The sequence below is a fragment of the Melospiza melodia genome, chromosome 15 (assembly GCF_035770615.1).
Source record: "Melospiza melodia melodia isolate bMelMel2 chromosome 15, bMelMel2.pri, whole genome shotgun sequence".
NCBI lineage: Eukaryota > Metazoa > Chordata > Aves > Passeriformes > Passerellidae > Melospiza > Melospiza melodia.
This window is the reverse complement of record NC_086208.1, coordinates 9,132,883-9,154,224: the sequence shown is the minus strand read 5'-3', so window position 1 is coordinate 9,154,224 and position 21,342 is coordinate 9,132,883. Positions and strand designations below refer to the sequence as shown.

Here is a 21,342-nt window from a genome sequence, read left to right as displayed (position 1 = left end):
AAACATATATGTAAGTTCTCATTCTCATCCAGCACAGCATTTTCTCTTTTAATGAGTAGGTCATTCTTGATGCATGAATTTTGCACAGTTTGCACAACAGTTTTTCCGAGTTATCTGAAGGTTAACTAGTTTTGCTTTATCTCCTCACACAGAGTCAGAGGCAAAAGAGAAAGAGACCTTGATAACTATCATGAAAACCCTGATTGATTTTGTGAAGATGATGGTTAAATATGGAACAATCACACCAGAAGAAGGAGTTTCCTATCTTGGTGAGAGTACATACTTTATACTACTGTTACTAATGGTGTGTTCCTCCTCTACCAGCAGTGATAATTATCTTCTCATCTTCCTTGCTCTTATGAAACCTGTTTCAGGTTTGTTCATTGAAAATGCTAAAGCTTTTAAATGATTGATCATTCCCTACAGCAATGTTCAATTCCATACTGCTTTAATATTTCCTATCTAATGAAGGAAAGGTAATATATCGGATATGCATTTAGAGTATTATTACACTTTTGTATCTGTGAAGCACAATTTATTTCAATGACTTTATGTCAGGGGAATATTAGGGTCTTCTCTGGTCTATTAAAGTGGGTTAGGTACCTGCATTTCCCAGAAATAATCCAGCACTTCAACTCCTTTAATCTCTCACTGTAGGTAGCTGGACTAGATGGCACCTTATGCTAATTTTATCCACCCAGTAAAACTCCTTTCATCTATGAATAGTGTTACATGTTGGCACAGGAGCAGATTTTGAAGCACTCTTTCCTGGATCCATTTTAGAGTCTTTGGCTGTGTAGGGTTTGTAAAATTGTTACCATTTCCTGAAGAGGGAATTTGGAATGGCCTGGTTTGTGTCTCACACATATTTCCTGGCTTTGACAAACACTCTTCTGTTCTCTGTAGGCAGCCTGTCTAGTTAAACAAGCTGACCTACAGAAGAAGGGCTCATCTGTACAAACTTTGCGCAGCTCTTACATTTTTCTGAAGTATTTCTGGTCTGGATTAATCTAAAAAGTTTTTTGTTTGCATCAGGGAAATTTCTCAGCTTCATAAATCAGCCTGTCACAGAGAGATGACTGGCAATGGTTTTTCTACATTGCAGATACTTGATTGATGAAAATGTAACTGTATGGATTGATTATCAATTACTTGCCTACAAAAGATCCAGTGAATCGTGACTCACATTCAGTGCATGATTGCACTTCCTTTCTAAAGAATTCATTATATATCTGACCCAGAAATCTCCTTGAATTTTGGAATATTTGGACAACTTATGCCTCAGTCCATCTCTCTATTTCTCTGTCTGCCAGCACATCTAAAGAAAGATGCACATAAAGAAATGGTTGATTTTAAGCACAGTGGTTTCAGTGTCCTTCTAGAAATGTAGATGCCATGGCTTAATCAGATATTGCCAAAACTTAATAGGCTAAATTCATCCCTGATGCAAGACCATGCAGAAAATGGAATTACACTAGGAGTGCATTTTTCCTGCTAAAATTCAGGGCAATTGCTCACATTGACTTTTCTTTGAGCAAATAGATACTGTAACCCTGGAAACAAATTGCCTCGATGACATAGTACAGAAGGCAAGGATTGGGTTAAGAGTTTGAGAGGTCTGATTTAGTCTGGATTTAAAGTAAGACTATCAATGATGTATCCAGACTCTGCCTTGCAAATGAGTGATTTATGCAGAGATGGATTTTGTGCTCCATCAAAGCACCTTACTGGAGTGAAAAAAGCTTTCTCATAGATTCTCAGGTTGCTTCTGTGGTATTCTTTTTTTAGACTTGCTGTTGAGAAATTGCTTTAAAGCTGACCTTCATTTATTGAGCTAATACTCTCAAATAATGAGGAAGAGCGTCCACAGGAGGATGTTAGCTTCTTGCACTGTCCTTAAGCATGGCAGCAGTTTTATTGCCACTCTTACTGAATTACAGTTCTATAATCTGTAATAGCTGGATAGGTACTGTGTATCTTGGTGCAGTTTGGATTAGGAGATTGATACACAGCTGTGGTTATTTATAGCAGATAAAGGAATTAGTATGAATACCTGTCAGAGAGAAGAATCAGTGTAAAAAATTGGCAGGTTTTTGTTGTTTCCTCAGTCTACAATCAGTGAGCAGATTCTGTGCTACTTGGTGGAAAATACCTACTGGGTCTGTGCAGATGGATTACATCCTCTCTCCATTTTATTACAGTAGGAAACTGCCTGAATTAATTTTCCCCATTCTGTGACTGAAGCCATGCGTAAGCTAAGCCTCTGAATTATACATTCAAAATGATAAATCATTTACTGAATCAAGTCACAAGGTGCAGCTTTTTTGCCTGTCACAGGGGTGCAGAGACAGTGAATTTGAATGCATATACCAGTAACAGCTGGCTTGGGATTTGGAAACCACAGCATTATGTCATCATCATTGTATATTACTCTAGGGGAAAGTATTTTGCTGCAGCAGTGACTGATGTTATTGGGTTTAGCTTTAAGTTACAAAGGATCTAGCTGCAGTGTGGTGCAGGAAAAATACAGATGCACTTACATGGAAAAAAGGAATAAGTTTATTTTTTTAAGACATATATTCAATATTATGTAATACATATTTAAAGGTTTCCATATGCTAAATGTAATCTGTAGCAGAATACAGAAAGCCCAGATCAGCATATTCATATGTATGAATCAGGAGAAAAAGTAATGCCTACCTTTTACAGTATGTGTTCAGAAAGTACAGCTCTGGAAGCATTAAAGAGAGCCTGTAACAAACTGATAGAAAATGTATGTTCACCTTATTTGATAATTATCCTGCTGTGGCATAATGCCACCATTTTCTATCACTCTTTATTTTCTTAGCTATGAATGCTGTTAGAGAAAGCAAATTCTTCTGATAAAAACTCTATTTGTAGTAATTATGTAAACTATACTTTTTTAATAGATTTATTTTAATAATATAGCTTAGAAACAGGAACAAATTATTTCAGCCAGTTTGTTCAGATACTGCTGTAAATCGTCTCCCACTAATAAGACCAAAATAATGAGTGATTTTTAGTACCATTCTAGGAAATATTTGCAATTAGAGGCTTGGGGCCATAAAAATACAGCTTTCAGACATGATAGACAAATTCTTAAGAGACAACAGTGTGTACACATGAATCCTTTTTACACAGTAGATTAATTATATTCTCCTGCAGTGTGCTGCTTGCACGAGTAGATTTATAGCAAATGTATTCATTGCCACCCCAACCAAGTGAAAAATATGTTACTCAATAAACTATTACCCTAAAAATGCAGATTAGTTATGTGCACATTGTAGCCTTGTGTGGAGTTCTCATTTACTGAATAGCACATGAAGCACAAACTTTTGCCATCACTACTTCTCTAGGTCATAGATATCTGTGAGATAGAGAAATACTGTGTCTTCCACAACTGGAGAAAAGGAAGGGGCAAAGGACTGGGAAGAAAATTAAGAACTCTGTGGCTTTGCTCTATTTGAAGGGCATCCCACTTTTTACCTCTTTTTGGTAAAGTATTTAGATTACTGGAGCCACAGTGTAGAACACACAGCCCACAGCAGACTAGTTGAGGGGCAACCCCCCTTTTATTTAGGAGGGAAACAGAGAAATCATTCCAGTGTTTGAGTCCCAGCTGCCTTCTTCCCTAGCCCAAACCAAGGCCACCCCTCACACCTCTCCCTTTGGCTCTGACTCACTGTCAGAATCCACACTGTCCCCCGTGACTGAGTAGGAGACTGTGTGTGTTAGAAATGGGCATGAACAGATGTCTCTGTTTACCTTCTCCACCCTCACACCATTTGTTCTTCATGGACAGCAGGGAGAGGACCAGGCTACAGGACACAGGAGCACTGGGAGATGGATTGTTCATGGGGAGGAGTGCAAGCCCTTGTTAGTCTGATCCTTTCCTAAAGAACTGCTGGGATATGGTTTTATTATAATGCTGTCTTTTAGGCAGACTGAGCCTGTGTGAAAGGGGAAGGAGAAGAGGCAGAAAGTCTCCTATGTTGATTTTTGACATGTCCCTGCCTCTCCACACTAAGGAATATGAAATAGTTGTTGAGCCTCTCGCATTCATTCTTGGTACCTCCCACAGCTCCACTTCTCATGGAGGCAAAGCTCTGTGATTTCCCCATTGTGTGCCAGTGCACAGTAGCCACAATCTGGCCTTTTCCTGGGAGAGGAGAACTTGTGTGAATAATGTGACTAATGCCTGACATTCTCATCAGCACAGATGCTGCAGGCCAAAGATCTGATCCTGATATTTGTTTAGCTAGCCAAGAACAGGCAGAGAGCCAAGAGTGTGAGGCAAAGTGCAGATCACAGCCCACTCTGGCATCATCTTTCCTCTCCTCACTGTGGCCATAAGCTGATGCTCCCTGATGCAGACTGTGATTTCAGAGGGTGAGGGAAGGTCTGGCTAAAGCACAGCCAGAGGTTACAAGTGGAATATGGACAGTGTCATGTGGACCTTTTGTTTATTTTGACCTTGTATTTCATGCAAGGAACCATTCATGCATAATACCATCTTTTTCTTTTTAAAAATCCTTTTTTCCAAAGGTCTCTTTGTTGCTACTGCAAATTTTCTTCATAAACATTAAATTATTTAATAAATTTTTCCCTACCTTAATTTGCCTTTTAGTGATTTTCCTTACCCAGTATTTATCATGTGAGTGATGCATACAGCTGCCAGTGGGAATAATTTAATTTCAGGCAGCTCTTTTCTCTGCTATTTATTTTTTATCTGATGAACTAAAGTCACACAGATGCCAGTATACTGTACCGTATCTGAAAAGTAGAAATCAGAGACACCTCAGATAGCAAAAGAGAGCTGAATATGGAGGAGCAGCAGTGATTCTGTAAAGTACATGCAAATATTTAAACCCAAGATGAATTTGCATGGAGATAAGATAAAATGATGTGGGGACAGAGAGTGTGCAAAGATCCCAGGCAAGACTGGAATCCAGGAAGTGTATTGATTGCAGATCTCACTGCCCCTTTATAGCTGTTCTTTCTGTAACCTCCTCTATGTCTGTCCCCTGCTACTTCTGCGTTTCAATAAACATATGAATGTGTTTTTTTCTCCCTTACTTAGATCTTACCTCCTATTTTCCCCCATTCAGACTCACTGCATACTAAAACAAATGGGTGGCTGTGGTGTGGAAAGTCTGTGACCTCACAGTTCTCAAGACCAGGACCACTACACAATACAGGAAACTGAGCATCACCTGAGGGTGACATTGTGTGTGAGGGTGTGGTATTTTTGTATCCACAGGTTCTAAATCTTCTCAAATATGTTTTGGGAGAGATCCAGGAGTTTTAGTCTCACTAATTGCTTTTCCCACCACATTACATGACTATCAAATCATGTGTTCAAGAATCTAAATAAATACTTTACAGTTCATTCCTTTGCTTGTCACTTTCTATAATTTGAATTTGCAATTATTTCTTGCAAATATATTGCCTCTTCTTCCATTTCCCTTCACAGCCTCTTCTGTGCTTTCCCAACTGGATGGAAATCTCCATCTTCTCATAGTATCTTATTTGACAAATATATTGCTTGGTTCCTGAAAATCCAGGTTTTGCACCTTCCCAACTGGTTGGTGTTTCTAAAGGAGGGCAAAGCTTTTATTTTTTCTCACTGTATTTAATATCTCCATAAACCCCTCCCTACTTTCTGAATTCAGAGCCACTCTGTTGACAGTTGAGCTCTGAGACCATAAGTTTGAGATGATTATGTGGGTGTGGGGTAAAGAAGGTGTCACTGAACATTTAAAACTCCATCCCACTCTTGCAGGAGAGGCAGCCTGTGCTGCTTCAGTCCCAAACCATCATGCTTGTGAAGGGCATGCTGTGAAAACACAGAAAATGTGTGCACAGGCCACGGGAAAGGATTAGCAAAGGACTGCACCACACAGCTCTAAGAGACCTGCAGTAATGCAAAAGAAATGCCTGTAGAATATTAAAAGAATAAATCTGAGAAATAGCCTGTGAGGTAGGGAATTTAATAAGGATGATAAAGGAGATTTGGTCAGAGCTATGTTTACCTCAAAGCACATCTATTTAATTGTGTTTTACTTTTGGAGTTGCTTTTAACCTGATTGCCAAGTGATACTGCTGCTGTCCTAATTTCAGATCACTCTGACCATCTCACCTGTAATCTCTTTACAAGTGATGCCATGAGCTGGGACTTGTCACCTGGTGTGTCACTCCTCACGGCAGCATTAGGCTTCAGACACTATCACATCAAATCAGTCAAACTGGGAGATTCAGAAAGAAAATTCCCTATCTTGACATGTAAGGCAGGAGCTGGAGAGCAGCAGGAGATTTGCAAGGCTGAAACCCATCTGTAATTCCACAATGGAGGAATTTCTCTTGTTCATCACAGTTTTAGTAGTTTATGTAGTAGTTTTAGTAGTGACATATGCTTGATACACCTATAGCTGACCAAAGGTCAAACTCTGCTTTTGGCTACATTGGGGAAAATCCAATAGATATTGACAGTTCTTGGACATGCACTTGTCCAAAAAATTATTCTTCCCATAGAATAGTCCCAAGCAAATGCTGAGATTTTTCACAGATGGAAAATGGCCTTGCAAACTCTTAAGGATCATCTACAACAGGAGACAGAAAAGACCTAGGAGAACTGTGGTTTTTTAATGCCTGAAATAGGTGCATGTCACACAAGCAGTCATCAGCACAAAACTTTCCAGCTGAAGCAGTTGGAGTGTATGAACTCTTTAGGTAAACTTATTTTTTAGCTAGTGTTAAAAGTGATCTTAAGTACCTTGATGATCCATTTTCTCCTTTAATAAACACAGTCTTTTTATGCTGTATGAAAACAGAACAGCAAAGCAGGTCTTTCTGTGGCAATTTAATGACAGAATGTCAGCTTCAGTCAATTTGGTGAGGATAGAATGTGAAAGGACAATTATGCACAAGAAAACCCTTTGCAGGAAAATTTGCAAGAGTCTGGAAAACACCATGAATCTGTCTATTGAGGCTTCCATGTCAGGCTTCCATTACCAATTCCATTAAATACTCAGATGGATATGTTAGTTTCTGCCTCTCTAATAAGATCATAGTAATTTAATTTGTAATAGTTATCCATGTAGTATCTTTTCCCATGAATTTGGAGGGTGTAACCGCAGTACATTCTCCTAGAGTAAAGATAAAACACTCTGGGTTTATGCAGTTCAGATTTTTGGACGCCCAACTTGAAGGACTTCAGAGTTTCAAAACTGCTGGGAATTTGCATTTTCTGGTACAATTAAGAGCATCTATCAGTGTGTAGGAACTGGGCCTAGGATGTCTCAGAAACCCTATTTAAAACAGAAGCCCTCCTGCAGCATGAATGCTCCAGTGAGTCACCCCAGATCAAAGAGCAGTTAGAAAGTGAGGCAAGGCAGAAAGCAGATCTTGTGACTCTGGTATCTGCTTGGATGATGAGATTATCCTGCTCTGCAGAAAGCTGTGCCAGAGCACTGACCTATTTACCAGCCTGGGTCACTTCCATTAGCTCAGTAGTTATTGTCCTGTTGTTTTAATTAGTGCCATTTCGAATAAGTGGCCAGCCGTGTAGAAAGGTCAGTACCTTTCTAAGCTCTTCCTCTGTGCAAATGAGGTTGCCAAGGAGACAAGACCAGAGCAGTAATCAATCCCTGTTAGACCTGGCCAGGACAGCGTTGCTGAGCTGCTCACAGGCACAGCTCACTCCACAGGATGATTCCCTCCATCAGTGGAGCTCAGAGCAAACACTGCTCAGCCCTGGCCCAGCCACACATGGCAGGTACAAACATGTTTTGAAACAATACCAGCTGTTAAAGCATTACTTTTGATGAGGAGCAAGAGCAATAAATCCTGTTCAGGAAGAGCTGGGATTATCTGGCAATATTCTCTCTAGGGTACACATCAAACAAGCCCCTCAAACATGGACTCTATCACTCAGGAAATGCAGCTGATTATAAATGTTCAGATCCATGCTGATGTGCCATCCAGCTGGCAGGGGAACTCCCCCACTTCTCTTGTTAAATGTAGTGCCTGTTAAAAGGCCTGTCTTGTAAGTGTGTCTACATCCTGACTGACAAAACAAAGCTTTGAAAATGGAACACAGTGATCATGGTATTCAGTCTGGCTTTAGAGGCAAAGCTCAGGTCATTGGCATTGCCTCATTTCCCTTCATGGGGCTGGGAAGCAATTCTGTACTCACCAAGGAGTGATAGGGAACTCACATGAAATTGTTACCCAAATCAAAGGAACTGTACAATTCCTGATGCTATTTACAGAAGTGAATAAATAATGGAGGAATATGAATCCCATTGCCTGCAGCAGCACGTGCTGTATGTGGATATATGTACAACTTTTAAACACTACAATCTATCAACAGAACAAAGACTTTCAGAAATATCAGTGTCAGACATATAAATCTAATGATGTGTTGGCAGGTTATTAATCTATCTCTTGGTGGAGTCTTTTTATTTCCTGCTAATAGGAACTTACTGCCTAAATGCAGACATTTTAAAGGAAGAACATGAAAGGCACTTATATATGTGTAAAATTTAAAATTTTTAAATACTTTATTTTTTAGAATTAAGCCTAATTTAATAGATCATGCTGGATTAAGCTCCAAAATCAGTGACATTTTTGCATTTGCATGAATTAGTGAAGGAGAATAATCTATTTGTTTGAGTTTACAAAGGGTTTTCAAGCTCTTAACTGTGGAATCTTATCCAAAAAACTGTGCCTCTTGCAACAGAGAAATCCTTATATTCCTGTAGAAATACTAGTATGGTACTGATTCAGGATGAAAAATAGAATCTTAAAATGAACTGAAAGGGATATTTTCAGTCCTTTCAATAAGCGTTGGATCAAGTGATTAGTGGGGCATCAGTCCCACCACTATAATTCTAGCTTGATTTTATTTCTCCAGGATGTCTGATCCAGCCTGTAACACAGCCCAGACCTGTTTTGGTTAGGGCATATGGGGCAAGGTCAGAAATCACATTAAAGGGGTATGTATCAAATGAAAATATTCACAAAAAACCCATGATGTGATGTAGAATTGAGAGAGTGCAATCAGGCAGGGTGCCAACAAATACTGCTTACATTTTAATTTTATGTAAATAACAAAATATAGAGGATGCAGGCAGACAGGATTATGTGATTTCTCATCAGATGGGAGGCACAATTTCTTATGCTGATCTGCCACAAAGAGAAATATGCTTACTAAAAAACTACTCCTTAGGTTTCATGCTGAGTATCTTTCTAATGGAAAAAATGCTCCCAGCTGATGGATAAAATATTGGCCTTATACAGAAAATATGATTTAAAATATTATTAGCATTATTATATTTATTCTGCCACAGTTCCCACATCACACACTGAATATTTCAGCTGTTTATATAAATGGAATTTTGATAAATTTCTAAACTAAATCTCTCAAAAATACCCACCAACAAGATAGTTTGTATGAAATTTTGAATCCATGTTTAACTGAACCTTTAAAAGATAATAAAAGGAAGGAAAATTCTACACCGTGTCCATAATATGACTGAGGAAATGTGGCAGGTTGTAGGTGATCTGTATTTTGAATATCTACCAAGTGTTGTACCAAAAGGACTTTTTTCCCACATAACCATACAATGTTTATATCTGAAACATCCATCTTTATGAAGAGGTGCTTTTACTTTCAAATTAGATTAATTCAGCCCTGAAATTGGCATGTCTTCTAGAGCTGTATACATGGCCTTGCCTGTGTAGTTGGTTTTCAGGTAAATGCTTGACTTCAACAACTTTAGAAAGTATTTGTTTTCATCTCTTCAATTTACATGTTTATTTCATCTAAATATAATTTCAAACCTTTTACTAGACTTTTTTTCTAATGAAACCATATAAAATCAAGACACACAGGCAGTTTAGGATAGTGTTTTCCCACCAGGGTGAAGCACATATTTCATAGTCTTGTCTTTCTTGTGAAGTTAATTAAAGCCTTTCATTGCTTTCATCAGAATAAATTGCTACAGATAGTCATCAGTATTTTGTGATTTACATGATTGAAATATGGAATAGGAATATGATGCACACTTTTACTGATTTTATGCATGTTGGCACTATTTGGTACTCACATTGTCATGATTCAGTTGTTAATTTTTTAAATAAGATTGATCAATATTCCAAATTTGTTGTTTTTTTTTTTTTTTAGCATTGGCTCTGCATTAATTGTTCAGGGGCAAGGATAAAAGCTGTTCTTTAAGATTTCTACTTACCATTCACACTGGGGTTGGGGAAAATGTGGTATGGATTCTGCATCTTATCCACTGGAGAATAACTGGGGTTTGGTTTTGTTTTGCCTTGATTTCCAGAAAACTTAGATACAATGATAGCTGAGCAGACAAAGAAGAAGCTTGAGAACCCTTCCACTAAAACCAGGACAAAACTAACAGCAGGTACTTAGTCTACAATTTTCATTTTCCTTTCTGGAATAACACATTTTTTTTAACCTATTCAGTTAAAAGTATGCTAATTGCTTTGGCAGCCTGACTGCTTGTTAAAGCCACAGTCTCCCAAGGACCTGCACTAAGCCACAGCTTGGTTGTCCAAGCACACAACAAGAGAGAAATTTTCACTTAATTGCCCAGTTTTGAGCAGTATATTCACTCTCTTTTGCTTCGCTGGAGTCCAGATGTAACGCATATACAAAGGCAAGCTGTATCAGTGCTTTTTAATACTAAAATAATAATGAGAAAGCATTATTTGTCGACTTTGAATGTTGCAAATGCAAATTTCACAAATTTTTTCTCTGCACAAAGAAATTGCAGTCACCTGTATTCAGCTATGGTTTGTGAGAGCAGAAACAAGCCTTCCTCTTTCCAGAGGTCTGGAGTAGAGATGACCTTTAGGAACCCCTTTGGGACAGGCTCCAATGAGGCTCTGCCTCCAATGAGGCTCTGCCTCACTCAGAATGCTTTACTTGCCAGGATTGTATTGATGTGATTGGGAAATGCTCCTGGACATTTGATACAAAATTCTTTGCTTTTGTTATTTCTTTAGACAAGAGCAGTGAAGAAGCAGACAGTACAAAGGAAGAAGCAGCTAAAATGGAAAAGGAATATGAAGTTTCAAAGGATTCTACAAAAAATGAAGGACAAAATGCAGCGGGAAACAGTGAAGAATCCAGAGGTACAGAATATTGCTTTTCCTCCAAGTGATTGGAGTCTTTTCCTCTCTTTGGTATTGATTTTTCATGGCGTTAGCATAAATATCTCAGTCACTGGAAATCACCACACAAGAGCTTGATTCAGAAGTGTATTTATCTGCCAAGTTTTAAACATATCACACTACATCCCTTGCTGAGCAGACATTCACAGAATTCAGAGACCCCTTTAGAACAATAGGAAATGCAGTTTGATCCAGTAGTGCAAATAAATTTTGCTTCTCAGAGGCATCCATGGCTTTTCAGGATGGCCAGAATATTCAATATCTGAGCAGGCCCATTGATTTCTATAGTTTGTGTTAGAGCAAGCTGGTACTCAAATGCAGTGAAGAGTTCTGCAGTGATACAATTTACATTTCCCACTGCCAGAGGTTAAAGGTTATCAGTAGTCAACCCATTTTATGTAACATTGAAAACATTGCAGTAAGTTAGTGTCTCCCTAAGCAAATGTAGCACAGTAGTACAGTTATTTTTGTCATGCCTCAGCCTGACACGTGCTGAATTACACTGGCTGAAGTCTCCTGGGTGAAAATCAGCTACTCTATCTGAAAACAAATCTGCAGGGGACATTGTGCCTCCTTATTGTGCTGAGCTCTTGAAGGAGAATGTTTGTTGGTGCAGAAACCTTTCAGTGAGTTCTTATTGCAAAGGGTACAGCATAAGCATCTGTGTTTTGCAATCAGTTGGTTAAGCAAAATTGCTTCTTTTGCACCTGTGCTGTCTGGTGCTCTTACTTTTTGGAATGCAGTGTTTTCACTCAGGCTGCTCAGTAATGAATGGCAGTAATCAGGACTGCAGTAGATTGTAGTCCATCAGTCACCTGGTTCAGCTCTGTGGGCAGTGCACTCACAGAGGGAAGGTGCCATTTTTTACAGCAGCTTATTTATTTCAACATGGAAGAGGAAAATAGCTCAAGGTGGCTGTCTGATTTTACAGTAAAGAAAAGTTATCTCAATACTTTTTGGTAGGAAGTGATAAATAACACATTTTGTTTGTCCCTTGAAGATTTGTCTTTTCAATTTGATTGAGGTTATTTTCCTTTATCTTCAGCCCAATAGCTTTTTAGAAATTCCAATTGGATCAGTATTTGTTCTTTATCTCATCATGCAATGCCCTTGCTTAACTTACTGTAAAGTTACTGCACTCCCAGCTCAAAAATAAGGGTGTATCTAATGCTGTATCCACTTACTAACAGGAGCAGACATGTATAATTGGCAATAGTAATCTTCTACACACGAATCACACCAGTTTTTTTTATTCCTGACAAATGTAAGAACATTACATCAATAAAGCTCCAGCCAAGCTAAGAATTCAAAATCCATTAGCTGGAATATTTTCTTGGGGACCTTATTAGGTAATCCTTGTACTAATTGTGTCCTGTGTGCTTTCTGGTCCAAAAATAGCCATGACTTTAAATTTCAACTGTAACAAGGAGTTATCATGGTAATTTTGATACCTTTTTTTTCTCAGTAAATACATTTGAAGTTGTCTTTCCAAAATATTACAATTGTAGGTTTGCTGTATGCTGCTAGTACTACTGTATGGAGGAGTTTTGATTACTGAAAGCTCTCAGCCCTAGTTAAGTCATTCCTTGCTATCTCAACAGCTTTTTCTTTGCTGAACAATTATGATGATCAAAAAGCTACAGGTTTTTAATGCCCATATGCAGTTACTGTGGATGCCACCAAAAGTTTTGTATAAAGATCAGAAAAACCACGATCCTAAGTTTGTGTATGACTAATCTTGCACAGGCAACATCTGCTAACCATCTCTGGGAATTTTGCCTGACTGAGTTTGACAGGACTCAGGTTTTAAACAGAAACTAAGAATAGTTTTAATCTGCCTTTGCTGTGACCAACTTCACCCAGTTAAGCAAGCTGCATCAATCATTGATGTAAGTGCTTGATTTCTCTCTCGTCCTTTCCTCCAGGGAAATCTGAGGCATATTTGGAAGCAATCAGGAAGAACATAGAATGGCTGAAAAAACACAATAAACAAGGTAACAAAGAAGGTATGAAGTAAAAGGTCTTGACATTGGGGTGGGCACCATATGCATTAAAAAGCAAGTAATTTCTATTGTGTTGTGTGACTTGTGTTATACCTTTAATAGTAATGTGAAACTGTGCTTGTCTAGATTATATGATCATTAGTGATGGTAGAGTTAAATAATACAGGTCATGTAAAAGTTAAGCCAATGAACATAAATAGTGAACTAAGGTAGATTAATGTTAACTGGGTCGAATGGCCACTGGCAACAAACCCAGAGAGACTGAGCAGCAGGGAGTCACTCTTGTGCTGTGCATGGTGGGCTGCCTGTCACCGGGTCTAGTCTTCATTTCTTAGCTCATCATGTTGTTTGATTATGACCTTGTAGGTGAGATAGATGCATTTGAAGTGTCTGGGTATGTCTAGAGGAGCTCAGTGCATCTGTCTAGCATGCCTGCACCAACAGCAACAAGTCTGGCTCCACAAGCAGGAACAGCTGAGATACAAACTTATGTCAGTAGCACTGAAATACATTGTATTACAGCCCAAATCAACTCGAATGGCTTGTAGCTCTCACATGCAAAGCTGTGTAGAAGGGAGCAGTGGCTGAAGCAGCTGCACAGGGTTTGCTCTCCAGCTGTCCCAGCATTTGCCTCTTCCTCAGAGGCTGAGCTGTGTCAGAGCTGCCGGCAGGGGCAGAACAGCAGCAGAATTCCTCTTTTATTTCTCACAGATTTTTATTCCTCCATACTATCTTTTCCCTCAAGTTCTTACATAAAGCCAGCCTCCCATCCCTGTTCTCTGCCCTGGCTGTGTGTTCTGCCATGGCCTGCTCTGGAAGTGAAGGTTCCTAGCCAGGGGATCTGTCCCTGGGCTGTGACTGGCGCCTGGCGAGAAGGATCCTTCTTGCACCAGCCAAGCAGAGGGTGATCTGAGATGAGATTAGCCTTGGGTCATCTATCCATCCTCTCTGTGTGTTGAAGTGTGTATGAATTCCATTTCAGAGATGAGTGCATGCCTACAGCCCAACACATTCATTTTTCTGTACAGAAGCTGAATGAGGAAAGACTATAAAAAAAACCATTCCCCTCTCTCAAATCACTTCCACACAATGACAGGGATAGCAGTTAGCAGCAGTGCTGCATATTTGCTCAAGAGTTTCCCTGCCAATTTTAATTAATGGTTCTGTTTAGCAATGTACTCATTGATGTAATTAGATCTCCATCATGTGTGATTATATCTCTGTATCCCACATGCTGCCTGAGCAGCCCCTTGCTCCTCTTTGTAGTAATCTCTCTTCTGCACTGCTGCAGTCTGAAAATGGCTGTGACTGCAGATCAATAGCATTTTATCTGCTTGTGAATACATGAAGATATATATATCCGTGTAGATGGATTTTCATTTGCACTAAAATATCTTTATTGTCCTCTGGCAATGGAAATAAGCCTTAAAGTGAGTGCAAGTTATGACAAAATTAGAATAGTATTCTTACTCTTCTGATACATCATCTTTATTGTGCCTTTTCATACTCTTTATTTTTGAAAATGCTAATTCAGTTCCCCATGGATGGTGTTAAAAGTACAGTCAGGGTAAGCTTATCTAACTATAAATGCATTGCAGTGTTTTTCAGTGCAAGATTAGGTGGTGTTGCTGTGCTCATCAATCATTTCTCCACTTCCAGCTGGCACCTGGGGGCTGGCAGAAAAGCAATTCTCAAAGTAATTCATGTATTAAAATGGCCAGACTTTCCCAGCTCTACTCATGGATTGGGTTACTCACCAAATACTCTTGAAGAGGTTTAGGTCTTCTTCAAGCAAATGTTTGTGGGTCCTTCATTTTGTATGAATTCCAGCAGATATTATTCATTAAATGACTAATAACCCTGGAAACATTGATTTGCATTTCTGCAGTTTTGGAAGTATCAATTGCCTATTTAGGAGGCTGGTAAGCTTGAGTAGCTGGGATGATTTAAAGATAAACATGTCAAAAGCCTGGATTTTGGGTTCATTTACATTTCTGTCCAAAGTTGGTTTTGCCTGTTTACAATGTTCAGACTCCATGGGTCTGTCCTTCACATCTCCCAGACCTGGCCTGATGCTTGAAACCATTGCAGAGCTGAGCATTTAACCAACCAGTACAGGCAAGGAGGATGAGGGGGCTGTTCAACAAACACTTAGGTACTTCAGGACTTCACACCACTAACAGCAGCCATTTCAAAATGAAAGTAAATCCTATCATTAATTTCAATGGCAAATGGCTTCATCTGAATATGCAAATAAGAGCTCGCTTCATTTACTGGAGCTGTTTCACAGCTCCATGTAATGCTGCAGCTGTTGCAGTGAATCAGCATCCAAGGCTGATTTTTCTAATTACAATAGATTCTAAATAAGTATTAGAAATTGGCAGCTATCAATTTCTAGGAAAAAACCCCAATTTAAATTGCTGTGAGATATACAAATTAGCCTGAATTGGATAATGTCATAATGGTTGTAATCCCATACAGGATGTTTAGAAATCAAACCTTCACATCTCCACATAATAATCTTAGAGTTAGAAAAAGTATTCTAGAAGTAAATCAAGCACAGATATTTTGATTTGAAAAATGTGGATATTAAATTAATTTAGTGTATGTTCTTCATTTCCATTCCTTGGTATCTTTCAATGGAGACCCTCATTCTGTCAAGATGAATAAAATCTCTCATCCCAGTTACAAAATAGCTCAGTTCTATTTGTCCCTGTTACTCATACAGGATGGAGACACAAGCAGGTTACATTCTTGTGAATAATGACAGTAACAGAGCAGAGAGGAAATCCTCCCCTCAGTACAGCAAATGGCAAAATTCCTGCTAACTTATATATGGAGAGAACACCTCTGCAGGAGTGGGGAATGTTGAATATAAATTTTCTGTATTACTAATTTGAAATTGCCTTATGCTTTTATAAAAATGATCACAGGCATCAATTTGCTTCTTAATATCTTTATATTTCTGTTTTGGTCAATTTTTGAAACCTAAAAAAACACAAATTCATTATTGTCTATTTTGTCAAGAATGCGAAGTTTGAAAAAAGGTTCTTCCACATACTGCTGTGTGATGTTATACATTGGACATTGCAAAATCAGTTTTAATGTATTCTGAAGGCTCTGTCTGTGGAATAAGTAATTTATACTGAAAAATTTAGAATGTATTCATTCTTGTGAAATATACTAATTCATTTAACTTAGCATGAACATTTAAAACATTGCTGTTCTTCTGATTCTAACAAATTAGGCTTTACATTTATCCAGTTAATTATGTAACTGAAACTTTGTTGTGTTTATATGTGAATATACTGAATGTGCTGCCAGAGTCTCAATAGGTTTGCTTTCTGTGTTATTTGAAAAATTGCTCTGCAGTAGAATTCTTTTCATGGAAAATAGTGATGCTCTCCACCATAGGAAAAGTCTATTTAATGCATATGGTGTGAATCAGGCTGCATAGATGCTCTCATCTATTGGAAAAGGAGGAGGGATCTTTCAGCACTCAGTTGCAGATTGACAGAGGAAGATTGTCAAAAACTGACACTAACACTGTCACAAAGGCTGCTCACTGCAGTAGTTTTCAAAGCAGAATATTATGTTCTGTATCAAGGTAAATAATTGTATTATTTTGATCTATTTTCAGGGAGTTGCTTTCATTTCCACTACAATGGTAGTAAATGGGAATTTTACTGGGATTTCAACTGGAAATAGTCTATTTAGTACTTTCTTTTGATTCCATGACAGTTGTGAAAATAATAGGGCACAACAGCTTTTGCTGTGCAGACTAGAACATTAAATCCCTGGACTGGAAAATATTCTTGCTGTAGCATTTGATAGCAATCAATCAAAAGCAAGAGATTATTATTTCTCTTGGATAATAAAAACAGTGTGCTGTGTAAAAAGACTTTGTGCAGATTATTTTCAGGTTTTTTTATGTTTTCACAAGATGTACTTAGAGAAAATTCCCTTCATGTTTGATAAAGTGCGTTGGTTGGATAAAATGTGCGATGACATTGTGTCTTAGGTGAAGCAGTATAATGGCAATGACTCATTGTGCAAATGAATTCTTGTTTTTCAGACTATGATCTTTCAAAGCTGAGAGATTTCATTGATCAGCAAGCTGATGCTTATGTGGACAAGGGCATCCTGGACAAGGAGGAGGCTGATGTAATTAAACGCATCTATGGCAGCCTGTAAACGTCAGTGACTGCCAAACCTGTAGGAATCTAGTCTAGTTCCCCCACTCCTGGCTCAATGACTTATGACCTGTTAATTTGAGGATATCATTAGAAATGCTCTGTTTACATTGTACTGACAACTCTAGACAGAAATGAAGAGCTGTAGTGCTCCATTCACTTTCTGCATACTGTATTTTCCTACATTCACAAATCAACCCTAAACACCAAATTCTGACACTGAATTTCTATTTTATAAGGTAAATATTTCTGTAATGCTCTCTTTGATTTATTGTTTGTGGTTTACTTTTGTAGCTAAACCAATCATTTCTGATGGAAATTTCTTTTAATGCTGCATTTTTTTGCTTTCACTCAACAAGCTTTCTATAGATGTAACTATGTAAAGGGGCATTATTAGAAAATAGTACATAGTTCTCTAAATAAAGTATTTGAAAATAATTTACCTATTAAAGTTTTCATTAATCTTAATATTATTTTATATTCATTTATTTTGGTTTTAAATACTAACACTTTTTTTTATCCTTTTTTATTTCTATATGTAGTATTCTGTAATGTGGACTGTAGTGTCCTTAGCTAATTGATAAATCTTAGACATTACAATTACCTTCCATATTAGAAGAATATTCTCTTCTTCAGCATGTGTGAACATTCTCTTTGCACCATTTGATGATTGTGCATGCATAATTAGTTGAATTCCTGATGTGAATATCCTGATAGCAAGTGTAAATAGCCATTGCTTTCTCTAAAGAAAAAAAAAACAAGAAAGCAATTCCAGTCATTTTGTATGGAAAGGGAAGTTTGCAACTAGAGATGGTTTTTTTAGGAACAGGAGCCCTGCTTTTCATAAAGACTTAAAGAATCTATTGTATCTCAGTATCTCTGAATATCAAGGCTGTGATTACTGACCTCTGTTCTGTGCTGAGCAGTATTATCTTGGAGAACTTATTTTATTTTATTGGCCTATATATGCTAGCATTAGCCAAGAATTTGGTACTTCCCAAAGAAACAAAAAGAAAAACAAAAATGTCATCCTCATTCTTCTTCTTCAACTAACAAAGTTTTGGAAGAATGGTTTATGAGGTCTTTTACCTTAATGTGAGTGGATAACTTTATGTATGAAGAACTGACAAAGCAAGATCAAAAGTAAAGAAGCATTTAGAATAGTAAATTTCAAACAGAGTCCCAGAAGATGTAAGGCCTTAGACTCAGATGAGTAGAGGAACTCCAGGAAAGCCCTGTACTCTTTACTTACAGATTCTTCATTCATGACTGAGGTTATCCCTTCTCTGGTTTTTTTTTTGGTTTGTTTTGTTTTTTTTTTTTTTTTTTTTTCCTTAAGTTATCTCTAAGATTGATACAGTTAAAAAATGTAATCTGGAGCAGACCAGTGTATGGATATACTGACTTAGAGCACTGCCTGCACAGCACAAAGTTGTGTAAGTGTTAAGTCACTCCTTGGGTCATTTCCTTCCTCACAGCTAGAGATTAAAGAGGAAGATATTTGAGCAATGTTTCTCAGCCAACTGAAGTAAACTCTGGAATCCCTGCAAAACATAAATTGTCAACTGAGCATTATTGATAATCAGCATTAAGTGAATGTGATAGCATTGAGGTGTAACAGCATAACTCCTTGCAAACTGATGAAACATAATCCAGTGAATGTTTTCTAGTGTCCACAAAATACATCATCACTGCCTGCTCATACACATCCAGACATGAATCACTGAATTGCAGTATCAGTCACTAATGGTAAAAACCATATTCAAAAATGTAATCAATGTAAGCTTCCTCTGACAAATAGTCCCTTAGAAACTCTATAGAAAAAATTAGGAACAAAGAATTAATGTTATTTTAAATCCATACATTTGTTCTCATCCAAACCCTCTTGTTTGTTTATTATTTGCTGTTGTTCCCAAAGATCCGAATTTCTTAATGTCTCTGTAGATGTCAGTTGCATTCTGCAACAGCTTCTGACTTCCTTTCTTATGTGACCATCACGTGGGAAAAGCAAACTGTTTCCCAAATTTGGATTTATGACAGAAATCAGGAGGATGGTAACTAACCATAGACCTCTACAGATAGGGAAGTGACAGGGACCTAGGATCTGCACTTGAAAAAACAAAAAAGGACAAACTGTCCTTCTCCAATGACTACTTTTAAAAACACCCCGAATTTCCTTCTCCTGTCAACATGATGAGTAGTATAAGAATAATTTCAGTTTTCATTGGAAGTTAATTTCTTACTTTGTCCTCTCACAAGTCTGGTACTAAAGGGCAGATGTCATCGACCAGTGACTATGAACAGTGTGTGGTGATACTTGTTAACCTCTCAGTTTTGCAAATTTTATAGCTTGAACAAAGTATCAGTGGCATAACTTAGGAAAACAAAAACCCAACAATGGGTATGCCCTCATTGTATTTCAGAGTATGCACATTCTTGGAGTTGTTCTGTACTTACCCTGCTGCTGTGCATCCCTGGGGGCACACATGGAGACAATTGGAGCAGCCTGATGAGTAGCTGAGAACAGGGCAAGCCTCTGACAGATAGACCAGAAATCACAGCTATGGTTCCTCAAACTAAATTCACTTTTCATCCTGCCCAAGCCACTAGACTTGTTCCTTGAATGCTTCAAATACTGGTTCCATTGCTGGTACGTGGAATGAACATCTATCTGTACATCACACCTTTCAGAAGCAGACAGTGAAACACAGGCAGCCTGATGAATCACCCTGCATTCCTCAAGGGCTGTGACTTACCCAAAATAAAATCAAACCAATGATGCAAGTTTCAGCTTGCTTCACAGATCAGTAGTTAGTTTGCAGGGAACACTTGGAGCACATTAGGACCTGACATGCACTGCTGTGTGTTTAGCCATTAGTAAATCATAGTGCTTGCTTTCTTCCTGGTAAGAAAGGTATTTTGAACAACTGCACATCTCTGTTTCAAAACTGACAAAAATCGGTTTCTGTGTTGTTTCTATCTCTGCTGGATCCTTCAGAAATCCTTCACTTCTAAATTATGACTGAAAATGTAATAAGTACAATATATATGGTATTCACCTTTTGAGCTTTTCTAATAGACTATTGTTTCTGATACTGTACTTTATTAAACACTTTACTACAAGCTACATTAGTGTGCTGCTTTCGGTGGGGGTAGAGTTTATTTCTCCACAGTAGTCAATTTAGGGCTATATTTTGGATCTGTGCTGGAAACACAAATGCATTGATAACACAGAGATGTTTTCATTTCTGCTGAGCATAGCTTGTACAGAGCCAAGGCCTTTCCTGCTCCTCACCCCACCCCTGAGGCGGCTGGGGGTGCACAAGAAGCTGGGAGGGGACCCAGGCAGGACAGCTGATCCCAAATGCCCTAATGCAAACCCCATGCCAAACCCTATCCTCATCTCCTAACCCTAAACACTAACCCAAGCCCTAACCCTAACCAGGGAATGTCCCAGACTGTGGGAGGATAGAATGTAAGAAAACAAAGATAGTGCAGAAGGTAATCTCACCCCTGAGGAGTTGCAGCTGTACTAATCACCAAAGGTTAGGAGCAGGCCTGCCCTTAACAGGCCACAGCTGTGTCCAATGAGGATGAGTGCTGTACAAGAGTGGGTTAGCTGGGTGAGGAGAGGGCTGGAGTTTGTTGGCTGTGCTGTGAGGAGGAAGGAGTCAGTGCTGTGAGGAGATGCCCATGTGAAATTACCAAGAAGGTATGGGAGCTTTGTAATAAGATGACAACACCAAACCTTGTGGTGCCATGCTCAGTGTGTAATTCTGGGGAAGGAGGAGAAAGGGGAGTTCAGAGTGGCAATGTTTGTTTTCCCAAATAACCTTGACCTAGGGTGGAGCCCTGCCTTCTTGGAGATGGCTGAACCCCTGCCTGCCCATGGGAAGTGCTGAATGAATTCCTTTCCTTTGCTT

At 38.5% G+C, this 21,342-nt stretch overlaps 1 protein-coding gene across 2 annotated transcripts in view; it reads left to right on the top strand.

The window, feature by feature from the left end:
• SCG3 (secretogranin III) overlaps positions 1–20,546 on the top strand; it is a 35,806-nt gene extending 15,260 nt beyond the window's left edge. Inside the window, exons 8-12 of one of the 2 annotated variants that reach the window (XM_063169697.1) lie at positions 153–269; positions 10,368–10,451; positions 11,056–11,184; positions 13,149–13,217; positions 17,302–20,546. In XM_063169697.1, coding sequence (XP_063025767.1) covers positions 153–269; positions 10,368–10,451; positions 11,056–11,184; positions 13,149–13,217; positions 17,302–17,420 — 518 coding nt within the window. In that variant the 3' untranslated portion in view covers positions 17,421–20,546. Of the gene's footprint in view, positions 1–152; positions 270–10,367; positions 10,452–11,055; positions 11,185–13,148; positions 13,230–17,301 lie in introns of both variants that reach the window. The other variant, XM_063169696.1, reaches the window with a different exon arrangement.
• Positions 20,547–21,342: the final 796 nt, after the last annotated feature.